A 16296-nucleotide genomic window follows, 5' to 3' on the forward strand; every position below is an offset into this window, starting at 1 on the left:
TTCGTTCGTTAAGAGAATTGGGCAGGCTATAGATTCTGATCAGGGTAATTTAAGCTAAGAGTTTGATCCTTAGCTCCTAACGACAGCTTTTAAATTTTAAAACAGGCAATGACTGTTCTTTTGCTAAATGAATGAAACCATCTACTTTCCCGTTGTTACTGAGGTGACCCTTAATTAAGTACTGCTGGTTTAAAGCCTTTCACCCTCACCTGGCCGCAATCAACCTACGTCTAAAAATCCCAGGGGATGAAAGAAACAAATATGATGCAGTTGTGCCCATTTTAATCCAAAAATGACAGGATTGTTTTGGATGTCAGGCTGAATAGGTTACGTTTGGAGTATTCAATAAGAAATATTAAAATTTGTCTTGCAAATGTGACATCAGGGAAGACATTGAGAACATTTGTTGCAACTTGGACTTAAGAAACTCCAACAATTCTGGGTCTTCTATAACCCAGTTGACACCAAGAGAAAAAGTGAAATAGGCGGAAAAGAATACATGTAACTCACTTGGTACAGTTGAATGGAACACATCCTTTGGCCATGCCCTCTACAGAACCTCTGTGCTTCCTGAACACCGTGAAGTTGGCATGATAAGCTCTCTTTGTCATGTGACAAGGCACAAGGTGTATATTCTCTGGTTCCTTGTTACAATAAATGGCTCTTGCGAAGGTTTGGTATTGCTCTTGCATGTTTTCAATAGTTATGTTTAGACCTTGAAACACACACGGGTTGTCATTCACAGGTGCCGCTAAAAGGAATAGAAAATTTAAATCAGATGCATGCACATTTACAGGGTTTGTTGGGACATAGTTTTGTGGAGTTCGTCAAATTACTCAAAATGTATTCAAAGATGCTGCAAAAACAAAACGCAAATAACCAGATTTTTACTTGGATGCACATGCCTTAATAAAGCTTTTTAAAATCATGACTCTAAAAGATTAGAAATTTCCATTTGCAAATAAATTTAAGCATCTGGGTGAATCAGATAGTATGAAAAAGATCTGCAGATTCCATTGCAAAGTCTTAACCTGCCAGTTTCAATCATTTATAGAAATCCTGACCTAATTGATGATAATACTCGAACAGAGTCAACTAGAAACTGCCCGATACTCCTGAAAATTCAATTTCGATAAATGTGATACCCCTGCAAACAATCCTACTGTATGTTGCCCTGTGTTAGCTGAAGCTAAGACTTCTGAACAATAATTACCGTTTTGGATTATTGGCAATTATTTTTTAATTCAAGTATTCATTTAATATAAATAATAAACATAGGTAATCACAGATTCAAAGCTCACCGAGACGAGGCATCATCTTTATGAGGCATCTTCATCATATTAAATGAAAACCATAGTTAATGCTCGTGGATATTGATGGATACTGTTTCGACACAATATCCTATATCATATGTTAAAAAATTGTATGATAATCATATGTTCATATTATATGGTATTATAAGATACTGAACAATGTTTATCAATACAATAATATAAAATACAATAATGCATCCTATGAAACTTACACTATATTACTGTAATAAATAATGATGCAAAATATAATTGTAACATATGATATAACATTGTATCGTGTTATACATTATTGTATTCGATCAAATAATACAAAATCATAACTTATGATATATGATCATATCATATCATTTAACTTTCTACAGTTAATATGTGATATAATTGTATCATATAAAACAATACTGTATCATTTCATACAATATTATATCATAGGAATCATGTTTACATATATCATTTAACAACAAACACATCTATTAAGCAGGTTTGAATAATTGGAGATTTTTTTAGCATCCTTGATAATGGAGATCTGGCTCTGCATCTGAAGCTACCTCTGCAATTCATTTATATTAGTTAAATTAATTATCCAAGTTTGAAATATGACTATTATCTATTAAATATGTGACATGTTCCAAAAAATTAAACCTCATCCAGCATCTGAAACCTATGGCTCAGATTTAGCATTCAAGCATGTCTGGTGCATCAGTATCATAAGACGCATCATCCAGGCAAGTTTGGTGAAGTTAGGACCAGTTATAACTAAGATATCACCATCAGAGGGCACCTGTTTCAAAAACTTTAACCAGCTCTAAAAACCTTAACCTCCTCCAGCATCTGAAACCTGTGGCATTCAATCCTGTCAGGTGCATCAGTATCATAAGACACACCATCCATGCAGTTCAGGGAAGTTAGGACCAGTAGAAAATTAGAAATTGTTATGAAAGAAAACCTGCAACAAAAACTTTAACCTTCTCCAAAAACCTTAACCTCCTTCAGAATCTGAAATTCATGGCTCAGATTCAGCATCCTAGTCTTTTATGTCCATAAGTAGGTCCATATGCATCATCCATGCAAGTGTGGTGAAGATAGGACAAGTAATAACTTAGATAGAGGACCTGCTGCTACAACAAAAACTTTAACCAGGTCCGGACGCCAACGCCACCGCTGACATGGACGCCAGGGGGTATAGCATAAGACTTCATCTCGGTGAGCAAATAAATTGTATATTAAGTTTTCCCAGATTTCATCAAACAGAACTTGTCTATTATTTTTACAAGCAATATAATTATTTGTGACATATATATTTTTTTTATGGATGAAAACAACCTTCTTTATTCTTGGCATTTATTAACAAATTAATATAAATAATAAGCTAGAACATGATCTTCAAAGTAAAAAAATTAATTCATATACATGGTAATACCAATTTCAATTGTCTTCCTTTGATGGACCAATAAAACTTTTCCTTGACAAAATGAAAGTTTTGAAATATTTGCAATTTAATTCAATTACTAAGTTCGAAGGTAAGACAAATTTTTACCTGTTGCTTTCTCTGAGTAAAACCATCCACTTAATCCAACATTTGCCAAAGTTCTGAAATTTAAAAATATTCCCAGATAAATCCTTTCAGTCATCATTATATGGTGCCGTGGCCCAGGATACTGAACTGGATTTTATTTTCAGTCGTTTTTTTTTAATATTAAGTCAAAAAATTAAAATAAAATCAATAACCTTTTAATATACTTTTGTTTCACTTAAATAAATTATAGAAGTCGGATTTATATATATTTTTAATTGATAAACATGATATTTTATACTGGAATAATCAATCTAAAAAAAAAATCTAAGACCAAGAGTAAAACATGTGGTGTGCACACCTATTTCAAACATAAATTATCATATATTATTATTATATTAATTGTTCAATACTTTACATATTTTTTTTCCAATATTGATATAATCTTTAACAGGCAAATATCAAGAGAATGTGTTAGAACTCACATGAGAAATTCCACAGCAGACCACAGCAGAATGTCAAACAGTCTCTTCAAAGGCTTAAATGTAAAAAAAAATAGCATATTATTCATTTTACTCTGTATTTTTTCTACTAAAATTTAAAAAATGCTACATAACTTGTATAAACTTAAACAGCTAGTGAACTATATTCTTCGAAATTTGTTTATGGTGGATAGTCATCAAAGTATTAAGCAACAACACTTAAATTCCATTTGTATTAATCTGACACCATTTATTGTATACTTTAATTGAATTGAACGGTAACACTCAACTTCGGTAGTTTCATCCCGGCCCTTTTCAAGCTGTAGTTAAGATTATTATAACTAATACTATTTAGTTACAAACATTAACAAACTGAAATTTAGAAGTATAATAGTATACCAACCACTTATTCACAGAGTATTTGAAAAATAGCAAGTTTAATGTCTCCTTCAAAAATTCAAACACATTTTCACCTAATTTTAATTTCAAGTAAGTATTTATTTCAAATTTTAATAAAAATCTCAAAAGAATTAGTTTTAAGATATTAGTGTCAGGATCATAAGTCAAAATAAAGAAAATAAAAAAGCCAGAAGTGATTTGAGCAGATATGTGGTTTAAGGACATTACGGAGGGAGGGAAGATCTGGGGAGGTGAAAGGGGGGAGGATGGTGTAGCACTCACACTGAAGAGGAATGAAGCAGAGCTGGCTCCCTCTTCCTCTGTCTCCTCTTCATATGTCTCCTTGCACTCCGACTGATAATCGGTGAACGTCTCTCTGCAAGAGCAAACACAGAATGTAACACTCCTAGTACAACGCTCAACAGCCCTAGCACCACCACTTAATGAGATATAATTAACACAAAATAAAACCCCCAAAACATGCAATTGGTAAGAAATAAAAAAAAATTTAAAAATTACAATTTATTTGAGTCAATGTCTATCATCACTCTTTGGGAGTTGTCTTTTCCTTAGCATACAAGTGTTCCAACCCAGGATGAAGCCGTGCCATTCACAGAAAAGTGACTGAATGGCAACATTTTGCCTTTTTAGACTTTTCAGTTAAGAAATAAACAGCAATTTAAAACGTTCACTGGAATATGAACTTGGTTGTTCACTTGATCAAATCCTGTGAAGCCCAAAGTGCTTCTCGGAAGAATTGATCACGTACCAACCATGTTCATATCCCTGTGAACTTTTTAACATTGCTGTTTATTACTTATACTTATGTTTGAGATTGGCAAATCTTTCATAATCATTAATATAATGATGCTTTAAAGCCTTTTACATTTACAATATTGCAACTGTCAAATGATGAGCGCACACGATGATCATTGCGACGTCATAAAAATGTTCACACAGAACTGAACGTTTTCGCCAATCTATAGGTTTATATAAATGGCATAATATTTTGCAAATGTGAGTATTTAAAGCTGAACACAGGTTTGCTTGACATTGGAAGATAGAAATGTGAATGCTGTAAAACGACTATTACTTGCGATGACTTATTTCGGGAGTTTTAGAATTGGATATCTAGTGCCAACTGCAATAAAATGTGTACACATTATTTTTTAATACTCATTTTAAAGACATGAATTGAAATTTTGAAATATTTTGCCATTCCAGTCTGAACAAATTTACAATCAATTATGAATAAGTAATGAAGTTATTTCATTTCACATGAATGTTAAACTTTAATTTTAACAAAAACAGGAAGGACAAAATTGTAGGACTTACAAATCGTATTAGTCACTTAATTCTTACTCTAAAAGGAAAATATATTAAGGAATATATATTAAGTTTTTTTGTATCTTTTGGAATTACATGCATGTTTATTTATACAACTACTTAACGTATATCCTTTTAAACACAATCATGAATATTTTCCATTTCCTTAAATTGTATGCTAGCTGTTTATAATAAACACTTTTATATGAAAAATGGCACCCAAAGTAAAACAGCAGCATAAATTATGTTTGAAAATGGAGTCTTTTACACAAATGTAAGTGCGTTTTAATTAATATCCTAGTTTTTAAAAAAATATAGGCAATAAGAGAACTTGTTATAATTGATGATCTGTAAATCTAACATTGTGAATAATGTAAATGTAAGAAAGAAAAAAAAGTTCCATGATAATTATATACATTTAAATAATGACAGACACGAGAGACTGCAGCACATGTCGGAATCAGCATTCCTGGGGATGTGTCTCACAGTGGGGACCTCACAACAGGTGGCTATCAGAAGGGAGATAGCGGACATTCAAGAAATGGTGATTAGACTAATGAAATCTACTAAAGATGACATGATCACTGAAATGTTGAGTGGAAGTACGCGAGAAGGGTTCAGACTGGAAGGATCAGATGTGGACACCATGTACTGGTCAGAAAACCATCGAGTGATCATGGACATGTCTCAGATTGAGTATTACAACACAGCCAATACAACCTTGATTCTCTCTGAGAGTTCTGAGTGTCCACCAGGATTCACTTTACTTCAGCTACTGACATCATCAAGATACAGAACAGTCCTATCAGCATGTGTCCAAATGAATGACAGAGTCTATATCTCTAGTTCTACATACAGACAGCTAACTTGTTCATTAATTTATCCTAATTCTACTTTACATGGACCCTGTGGCAGTGGTGTTAGAGGAGGAATGGAATATGACACTGCCTGGTGTTTTGTTTGTGACTTTTGGCCTCTGTCTGCCTCCTCCTGGAAAGACAGATGTTATTCATGGCCTGATCCTGAAGTTGTTAACGACATTGTTAGAAATGGCTGTCACTTTGTAGCAATAGGACACCCATTGGGACCACACGAAAATGAAGAATGGAGAATTTCTTTTTCTGAGGCAGAACATAAACTTGTGTCATCAATGAATCACTGCCAGTTTTTGACATATAGGTTGTTAAAACGTTTCTTAAAAGAAGTTGTTAATCAACAATTAGAAGAATCCAATAAACTGCTGTGTTCCTATCACATGAAGATAACAGTTTTCTGGGTGATTCAACAAAACACACTACCTCGCTTGTGTCCTCAAAATCTCCTGGCCGGTTTCTGGGTCTGTTTCAAACTCCTTCTCAAATGGGTGTATGAAGGAGTTTGCCCAAACTTTTTCATTCCACAAAACAACCTGTTTCTGACAAAGGTCCATGGCTCAGCACAAAACAGATTGTTCCTACAGTTACATGAATTGTACAAGAAAGGCCTGGCCTGTCTGTTACAGAGTTCCTCTATCAGGTCTTACATCATTGATGTCCTACATAATCATATACTTTCTGTTTGTACAGATGAAAGTACAATGAGACCTGAAGTTGAATTTGATGTAGAACTTGTCAGGGAGTCCACTATTGTGCCTTACATACATGTACTTCAAAAAGACTTGTGTGGCCTAACCACAGCCATACACACAATAGAACAGTTGGTATATTCACCCCTGACACAGTGTCAAGTTGTTACAATACAGAAACTTACAGTTTACTTTAATGTGTATACTGCATTTGAATTACACAACTTGTACACTAACAAATGTTGCAACAAACAGATGTATATTGCAGACAAAATATCCTGTCACATGCTGAAATTAGCAGCAAAGTTTGGGTTTGTTTCTGATATGTTGTACATTGCCATGTATTATTACAAGACACTCAGATACAGGGAAGCTTTATCTGTTATAGAGATGACAAAGATCAAGTTAGCTCAGCCATGTCTGATGTTTAATGGACATGTACACAAAGATAGGTATACTAAAGCTGTAGGGGGACAGTCCTGGTCTAAAAAGATGAGACAGGCAGTAGCATGGGATATCATACTTAACAATGATATCTGTTACATTAGTGAACTAATACCAGAACAACAGTCTGCTCTACAGGTTAAGTTGTCCATATTAAAAATCCCAGTGTTTGTAATGCTACACTTTCTAGAGTTCTTGTGTTCCAGACACGTTGATACAACATTATCACAAACAGCTTTATATGAGCTACAGACCCTAGTCCACCACGGTCAGGGATTGTATGTACTTGCTAAACACAGAGATATCTCCTGGGAGATCCTAGGGATCTGTCAACAGATCACAGGGAACCTCCAGGCTCCAACAGTCACTCGCACAAGATCCATGCAACTTCATACAAACTGCTACACAGAGGAGAATATATGATCTTATTCAGTCTACACCACATCAGTATCAGTAATTTAGAATACATATTTGTCTTAAAACGAAAAGCAATCAACAAAATCAATATGTTTCGTGGAATCATTAGAATTTCTGGTGGCTTAACTTTTGTGGTATTCATGGGCAATGCTTCCCCATGAATTCACATCCACGACAAACACAAATTTTGAAAGAGCTAGTTTTCTTACTGAAACTGAAAACCGACACATCTACGAATTTACATCCCCAAAAATAAAAAAAAAAACCAGAATCCACGAATGCACAATCCACGTATTTGGCTCCCACAAATTTAAACGATACTACAGTATGTAAAGAACTAATACAATCATTATAATTCTACACAATAAAAATTACATAGTTACATCCCCACATCTATCTACCGTTCCATAATCACAATATATTATAGACCTGCTTGTGCGCTGGAGTGCAGAACCCCAAATATGATTCATTGTTTGTGTGCAATCTTTTGTTTATGACTTTCTTTCTTTTGATTTTTGGAATACAATTACCTTATCCTTACCATACTTTTAGCAGTGCTATGTACCTTACGCTCCTGAAGTTGTGTAATTAGCAATAAGTTTGAATAGCATGAGGAAACAGGCTTGATCTGATCGTTCAGTTAATTATATATGCTTGACCATTATTTATAAACAGAAAAAAGTGATTTGTTTTGATGTTTCATTTGTTGTTAGGTTCAGTTAAGTTTAATTATAGCTGAATTCTGTTTTAAAAATTTCAGTGTAAGATGTTTTAATCTCAAATCTGGTGTTTAATTTTATAGCTAATTATGAATTTGTATACCGGTACTTGGAAAAACTAAAAATTAAATTAAAAAAAAAAACTTTTTTTCTTTGATGATGTTTTTCAAATCAAACTCTTTAAAATTCATAAAGCTTTTTTTTATTTCCAAGATATGTCTCATCATGTCATCAGGATAGACAAACAAAAAGTGATTGTGCAGAAAAGCACAGCTTTCAGCTAAGTTGAGCTAAAAATGGATTACAATATATGTAACAGGAAAATAACTTTTGGAGTTCATTTTTGCTATGTTAGCTGAAATTAAAAAATTCCATGGCAAAAAAAAATTTGAGTTTAAAAAGAATTTTTTTCACTGCATTCTTTTATCTGTTCATGAAAAAATACAATACCAAATATGTTTTCGTTTGAATGGCATAGCAGTATTTCATACAGCCTAGTAGCAGATCATAAAAGTTGTGAATATGTAATTGTACAGATTGGTACAAATTTCTTTCCTAACACTAATTGGTAATTAAACTTCTCTATCATCAGGATTGTAAAAATTATTACATATGTCTCTGATATTGACAGAATAATTGAACTAAGCCCATGCTATTGGAAGACTGTGAACACGCATCATTAAAAATCACCAATGCATATTATTAAGTCTCTATTACCGGTGAATATAACTTTTAAATTAAATCACCCTCAGTCTTTATTAACACAAGAGGCCCACAGGCCTTGGCGGACACCTGAGTACCGGGCAGAGCCCTTAGACTGACATGTCAGAGTCTCATGTTTGCATTTTCAGCTTTATTTTGAAGTCTAAACCCTATAAATCTGAGACTCCTCTGACCGTTACCCCACTTTTTATATATTATATATTCTAGTTTGATGTTTGAAAAACATTCATTTACATTATCTATACCAAAAATAGTAAACTTTTGGTAATAGAGACCTGCACACCTTTATGGTCAATATCATACAGTTGTTGACTGGGGTCGAGGACAACAGTTGATCTGTCGGACCGGCTCGCAAAACTGTTGCCCAAGGCCGAACACAACAGTTTGCGAGCCGGTCCGACAGATCAACTGTTGCCAGAGACACAGTCAACAACTGTTTTGTTATACCCCTTCTAATTAATAACACGTTTTCGCGGAATGTGACGTCACCAGTCAACAGTCTTTTTTAACAGTCGATTTTAACAGTTCCAATCTAACAGCTCCAGTCCAACAGTCAAAATGCTGGACTTTGTTTCGTATATAATTATATCGTAACTGTTTTACAGGGGTATAACAATATACAGTTGTTGACTGGGGTCGAGGGCAACAGTTGATCTGTCGGACCGAAGGCCGAACACAACAGTTTGCGAGCCGGTCCGACAGATCAACTGTTGCCCTCGACCCCAGTCAACAACTGTTTTGTTATATACCCCTTCTATTCAATAACACGTTTTCGCGGAATGTGACCTCACCGGTCAACAGTCTTTTTAACAGTCGATTTTAAAAGTTCCAATCTAACAGTTCCAGTCCAACAGTCAAAATGCTGGACTTTTTTTTCGTATAGAGTTACATAGTAACTGTTTTACAGGGGTGTAACAATTCGTAATATTCCCATTTTCATTTACAACACACACAAAATGCATACAGCAAAAAGGGTCATGGTCACGATTTTGGTCAACAATTATTTTTCTGGTTTTAATTTTTACAATGCTTCAGAAAGGCATTTTTAATAGGCAACCAGAATTTGAGTGCTATTTGTTGAGTTATATGCAAGTTACAGAACTTGAAATTCGTCGCTATGTAAACAAGCGTTTGTTTACATTTTGAACGTTGAAGTAAAAATTCCAGTTTTAAACCTAGAACGGATGTGTTAAACGTTAGGAAATGCTTATCTATGCTTAAAATAGATAAAAATATAGACAAATAACCTGGAAAAAGGTTTTTACTGGTATATTGAACCTATGTAAACAAAAACAGGACACGAGCCTTGTTTACATGACAGAGAATTGCGAGCCCCGTATCTTGCTTATAACTCTACGAATGACTCTCAAATTTTATTATATTTTATTTATTAAGGTCTTCCGTTTCCAACGGAAGACCTTTCTATTATTGTGCTGGTTAAGATTATTAGGGTCTTCCGTTTCCGGAACGGAAGACCCTTTTGTTTTTCTTCGGTTTCTTTTTATTATTATTATACTTTTTCTTTTTTTTCTGACTCCTTTTTTGCTTCATAACTCAAAAAGTTTTCAACCGATTTCAATGAAATTTCCAGAGATTTTATCAAGATATCGTCCCTCAAAGATGTTAAAGTTTTAAAGACAACGTCACTTCCGTTTTGACGTAACGTCATTTTTAAAATTTTTAAAAAGTCATTTTGTCCGGGACTTTTCTCAAAAATGCTTTAAGATAGAGGCTTGGAATTTTCAATGGTTATGATTTAGTCGATTTACCTCTGTAATGAGGCTATATAATAAATATTCGTCACTTCCGGTCGAAACCGGAAGCGAATCAAATTTTTCGAAAAATTGAATTTTTTGATCAAACAAAAAACGTATACGTAGTTTGTAGAGCTTTTTATGCTTAATCTAATGCTGAAAACCGTTTGAAATTTGGAGGATGCATTAAGGAGATATCGGGGTTTAAAAACTGATTTTCCCGGAAATTTTGATGCCGCGTTCTTGGTTTCAAAAATAGTGCAAAATTCACACTGAAAGTAACTTCTACTGTAACAATTCGTACTGATAATAAAACTTTATAAAAAAACATAAAATTAGATGCATATTGTAGAGTTTGCAAAGCTAAATACAAAACTTAACTTCGTTTTAAAATCGGATACTGCATTGCAGAGATATCGCGGTTTAAATATTGATTTTTCCGGAAATGTTGATTCCTCGTTATTGGTTTAAAAAATAGTGCAAAATTCACACTGAAAGTAACTCCTGCTGAAAAGATTTCGTACAGGTCATAAAACCGAACTCCTTTTTTATATAGTTAATCAGAGTGTTTATTGAAACAATTTAGTTAATTCGGTCGATAATTACGTTGTTAGTTTTTATTAGTCTTAATAGTTTAAATCGAAATAATTATCGTACGATTCACCATGTCAACTCGCCGTGTTTTGACTGCGAACAACAGCTGATAGCGGTGTGTCAGAAGAATGGCCTGCAAGACGGCGATAGTGGAAATTTCAGCTCAACTAACGTATGACAGATTATAAAGGTATGTTTCAATACAGGATATATCGTATTGACTTTTTCTTTTCAAGGTGTTTGTGCACTTTTCAATCTATTCCGACATTCCTCTGACTCTAACCTCCGCTTTTGACGTGCGTAACAATATGAAAGCGGGCATTTGAGTCAGAGAAATCTCGGGATATTATCTGTCCAATGTATTTTCACGTGTATGTTTTGCACACTGCTCTTTTGAATTTCTATTTATTATTATGTATATGTATGTCTTATTTTGTATTGAACAACACACCACACACTGTAAAACACTGCAATTAAAAGGGGTGGGGGTCCAAAGGCACACAAGAGTAGAATGTTGTAATTAGAGTGCATGTTTGCATGATGATAACTTTACCCTAAATATTTGAATATAGCAGATCTTTATCATATCACCTCCACGTAATGAATTAAAGAACTCGGACAGGCTTGTGCTTAATTAAATAAATATATTTGACATGGTAAATATTCAGTCTAATTAAAATTAGAACTTTTGTCTGGCTCGCCGTTATATATGATTATCGCCTGCGAAAGAGCATGTAAAACAGAGTGCAAGATGAAAAGAACTTTAAGTTCAGATTTTAGGTTAATGTTCCCTGATTTTATAAAACATTCCTCTCAAGATTTGATTATTTCACAGAACAATTGTAAATTCTTTGAGATTAGTTTATCTTTTATATATATTGAATTTTAATGATTCATTTTAGGTAAACTTTACATGCAGAACACATCTACATTGTAAACAATTTTTACAATAAGACAAATGTATGTAATAATTTTTACTACATGTGCCTCAGATCTCTCTCTCTCTCCCTCTCTCTCTCTCATGCTTTTAATATTGGCAAAGCATCACAGAGCAACATCATTTTGTGCATATCTCTTTAGTAAAAGAAATCAACAATGCTTTAAATTTCAAAATGAGCAGGTATTATCGTGCAATCCCTCATTTTTTCATTGTGCAACTAAAATCCAAAGCTTTGTAAAATTGTTTATGGAATTTTATACATACTAAACATAATATTGTTTTTAAAACCTGTCATTAATTAGAAAAGAGAAAAAAATCCTCGCTAAATTTATTTGCGAAAAAAAAACCCAGTAGAATTCATTTAATAAGAAAAGGTATAGCAGAAAGTTATACGTTGAGGCTGTTCGGATGAAATACTGTAAGTCGTTTTAATTCCACCGTGTTAAAATTTCATGATTTTTACTAAAGTATCAATTGCGATGGTTTTCATTTCACGCTGCTTAAAAATTCAAATGATCAGAATAGAAGCATTTAAATTTCATAATATTTGGTTAAAGTGTTCAAACTAAGAAATGCTTCGTAGGAAAAATAAAAAAATAGGGGGAGGGTATACATGTAAGGGTATTTCTAAGTGATGTGATGCTTTTGTCATGATAATATCATGTATATGTATGTAGTTTTGAATAAGGTTTCTTATTTAGGGAGGTTGAACAACAGTTGACCTCTAACAGATTAGGTAAAGATGCTTTATTTATGGAGAGCCCTATGAATCTGTGTCACTTAAATGGCCATATTTTTCTTAATCCTTAATGGAATTGGCAAAATGAGGTATACTTTTTCTCAGAATAGCATAAGCTTTGTAAGTTTAAGACAAGATGACTTTTCAGAGAATGTTAGTGTAAGTTTCAAGACTACATGGTATTTCAGATTTTTCATTTAACTGTAATTTTGAGTGGATTTTGTACCAAAAGTTGTCTATTTTGGGAAAATGGATGATTTTGTTGGTTATATATGTCATTACATGATTTATTAGCTATAATATACAAGGGAAGTACCGGTAAATCAATGTGTAGAATGACCACCACTAGAGTAAATTAGCTTAGAAAGTAGGTATTTCCTATTCTGATGACAATTAATAGGCCTAAGTTAATTACCGTGATAAGAATTAATACTGTAAAAGAGTTTTGATCAATTGAATTATTTAAATTATAAATTTGCAGCAATTTTGCTGTCTGATTTCATGAAATAACATTAAGCAACCTGACTTATATAACTCAATTTTTTTAAAACAGCATATTTTTCTTTCAAATAAAATTCACATGTAGACAAATACAGTTATCAACTTGAGTCAAAAAACTCAAGTTTTTGCTCCTTCCTATCCAAAAGTGATACTTTAGATATATTTACAGAATTCAAAAAGCCACCCCCTGTTTCCAATTGTCTCCATTACCATTACATGTTAAATATGTAAATGTACATTTGACCTTGAAATAACATCTGCTATTATAATAATTACTCTTGAAATGATCAAGAAACAACATATTTTTACCCTTTTATTGTATATATGCATCAAAAATGTAGGAAAACATGTAAAATTTGAACATTTATCATGGAATTCTCATCCGTCCCCAGTTACCCGGTTGTGTTTGAATTTCATTTTAATTAAGAGCAGACATCACACTTGTAGGTCTTACTCTTTTAGCAAAGTTAAAAGGAGACTAGAAACCAGAATAAATAAGATATTCACTAAATATGATTATAAGCTTACTGTTTCATGAAAACAAGAAATCACATGTATGGCGCCATGTCTTTTTGTGAAAAAAATGTTACATTTCATCCATTTATCAAGAAAAGATCAATTTTCAATATCAGTGATGGTTGTTTTCAAATATGTGTGAGAAATGACTCAAGAGAATTGCCAAAAGTTTCATAATATTAGGTTAAAGTGTTCAAACTAATGCTTCTTAGGAAAATCAAAAAATAGGGGGAGGGTATACATGTAAAGGTATTTCTAAGTGATGTGATGCTTTTGTCATGATAATATCATGTATATGTATGTAGTTTTGAATAAGGTTTCTTATTTAGGGAGGTTGAACAACAGTTGACCTCTAAAAGATTAGATAAAGATGCTGTATTTATGGAGAGCCCTATGAATCTGTGTTAAATAGAGGAAAGTTGAAATGCTGGTTTCACTTAAATGGCCATATTTTTCTTAATCCTTAATGGAATTGGCAAAATGAGGTATACTTTTTCTCAAAATAGCATAACCTTTGTAAGTTTAAGACAAGATGACTTTTCAGAGAATGTTAGTGTAAGTTAAAGGTAGCAAGGGACAGTTTCGGATAAAGTACCCATCAATATTTTTGTAAAATTGAGAGTTGCTGTACTTGAAGGCTTATGAGTGTTGCTAAAATTCATGAAATGATTTTTAATGATTATCATTAGTTAGAGGGATGTCTCTTGTTGAAATTGATATTCAATATGTAGGCCCCATATGTTAGGTACATGAGATTCAGAAGTAAAATGCGAAACCTGCGGCTATGACTGTTGTGTTGACTTTAGACAGTGAAAATGCAAGTTACAGACGGGAAGGTAAATAACACGAAAAGTAGGTGGATGGGGCATTATAAACTATACACCGGTAAGTTTCTGACATGTGATGGTGCAACATGCACATGGTATGGAAGGTCAACCCTTTGCTGGGAATTGGCTGAGGTAGGTCTAAAAAGCTGAAAAATCATGAAAAATTAGCAAAATATGGAAGGGTCAAAATCTCATAAAAACCAGTATGTAGAAAATTTTACAGGTTTTGACTAGTAATTTTCTTCAGAAATTGGTGATTGGCCTTATAAAGAGTGAATTAAAGGTATTTGTGCTGAATGGGAACTGAGGAAATTCTAGTTACAGGGTTCCGAAGACACACGTCCCCAGGCTACAATGAAATGTATTAAAAAAACCTGTCCTGTGCCATCTAATGTCACGTATCGGGATATGTCATACTAATTACACTGCATGGTCAGTGTATTTTTTTTTCAGAAAAACTATGCATATGTTAATGTAAACACAGCTATTATTAGTACCGGTACATGTATTAACACAGCTTATTGATTTTTTTAATTTCAGATATTGGTGGCCACATGGTTTTTACCTGTTGATTCTTTTCAGCTCTTGAGGTTAACCTGTCACTTCTATACCCACATGCATATTCTTTAATGTGTTCTACAGACTATTTACCAGTAATTCAAATTAAATAGGATAATTCATGAACAGCTACTGTAATGGAACTTTAAGAAAGCATCATGCCTTGTTGTGGTTTGTGTTTGATAAGAAATTATAACAAACAAAATTATGGCTGTTTAAAGTAACTTACAATTGTTAGCTGTGAAAATTTGTTTTTCAATAAAAGTATGCAATTATGTTTCATTTATTTTGTTTTTAGCTCACCTGAGCCAAAGGCTCAAGTGAGCTTTTCTGATCACAATTTGTTGTTGTTGTAAACTTTTCATATTTCCATCTTCTTCTCAAGAAGCAATGGGCAGATTTCAACCAAATTTGGCACTAAACACCACTAGGTGAAGGGGATTCAAGTTTGTTCAAATGAAGGGCCACACCTCTTTAAAGGGGAGATAATTGAGAATTATTGAAAATTTGTTGGTATTTTTCAAAAATCTTCTTCTCAAAAACTATTCGGCCTGAAAAGCTTAAACTTGTGTGGAGGCATCCTCATGTGGTGTAGATTCAAGTTTGTTCAAATCATTGTCCCCGGGGGTAGGGAGGGGCCACAAGAGGGGGATCAAGTTTTACATAGGAATATATAGAGAAAATCTTTGAAAATCTTCTTCTCAAAAACTATAAGGCCAGAAAAGCTCAAATTAAAGTGGAAGCATCCTCAGGTAGTGTAGATTCAAGTTTGTTCAAATCATAGTCCCAGGTGGTATGGTGGGGCCACAATGGGGGAATGGATTTTTACATAGGAATATATAGAGAAAATATTTAAAAATCTTTTTTTCAGAAACTAATCAGCCAGGAAAGCTGAAACTTATGTGGAAGCATCCTCAGGTAGTGTAGATACAAAGTTGTGAAAATCATGACCCCGGGGGTAGGTTTGGAC

General features: G+C 33.4%; 2 protein-coding genes across 3 annotated transcripts in view; one reads left to right on the forward strand and one right to left on the reverse strand.

Moving 5' to 3' along the window:
- Positions 1-16296, reverse strand: part of LOC105319342 (voltage-dependent calcium channel subunit alpha-2/delta-3) — a 99086-nt gene that overhangs the window by 7210 nt on the left and 75580 nt on the right. For both annotated transcript variants that reach the window (XM_066082499.1, XM_066082498.1), the window contains exons 29-32: positions 3987-4080; positions 3309-3361; positions 2848-2900; positions 511-751 (exon numbers count right to left, since the gene is read on the reverse strand). In XM_066082499.1, coding sequence (XP_065938571.1) covers positions 511-751; positions 2848-2900; positions 3309-3361; positions 3987-4080 — 441 coding nt within the window. The remainder of the gene's footprint in view (positions 1-510; positions 752-2847; positions 2901-3308; positions 3362-3986; positions 4081-16296) is intronic.
- Positions 5482-7461, forward strand: LOC105324770 (uncharacterized). The gene has a single exon (XM_066082069.1). The coding sequence runs from the start codon at positions 5482-5484 to the stop codon at positions 7459-7461; it is 1980 nt and encodes a 659-aa protein (XP_065938141.1).

Source organism: Magallana gigas, chromosome 4 (assembly GCF_963853765.1).
Source record: "Magallana gigas chromosome 4, xbMagGiga1.1, whole genome shotgun sequence".
Taxonomy (NCBI): domain Eukaryota; kingdom Metazoa; phylum Mollusca; class Bivalvia; order Ostreida; family Ostreidae; genus Magallana; species Magallana gigas.

What these genes read in the sequence shown, in the direction of transcription:
- LOC105324770 (XM_066082069.1), top strand. Translation starts at nt 5,482, where the DNA reads ATGTCGGAATCAGCATTCCTGGGGATGTGTCTCACAGTGGGGACCTCA.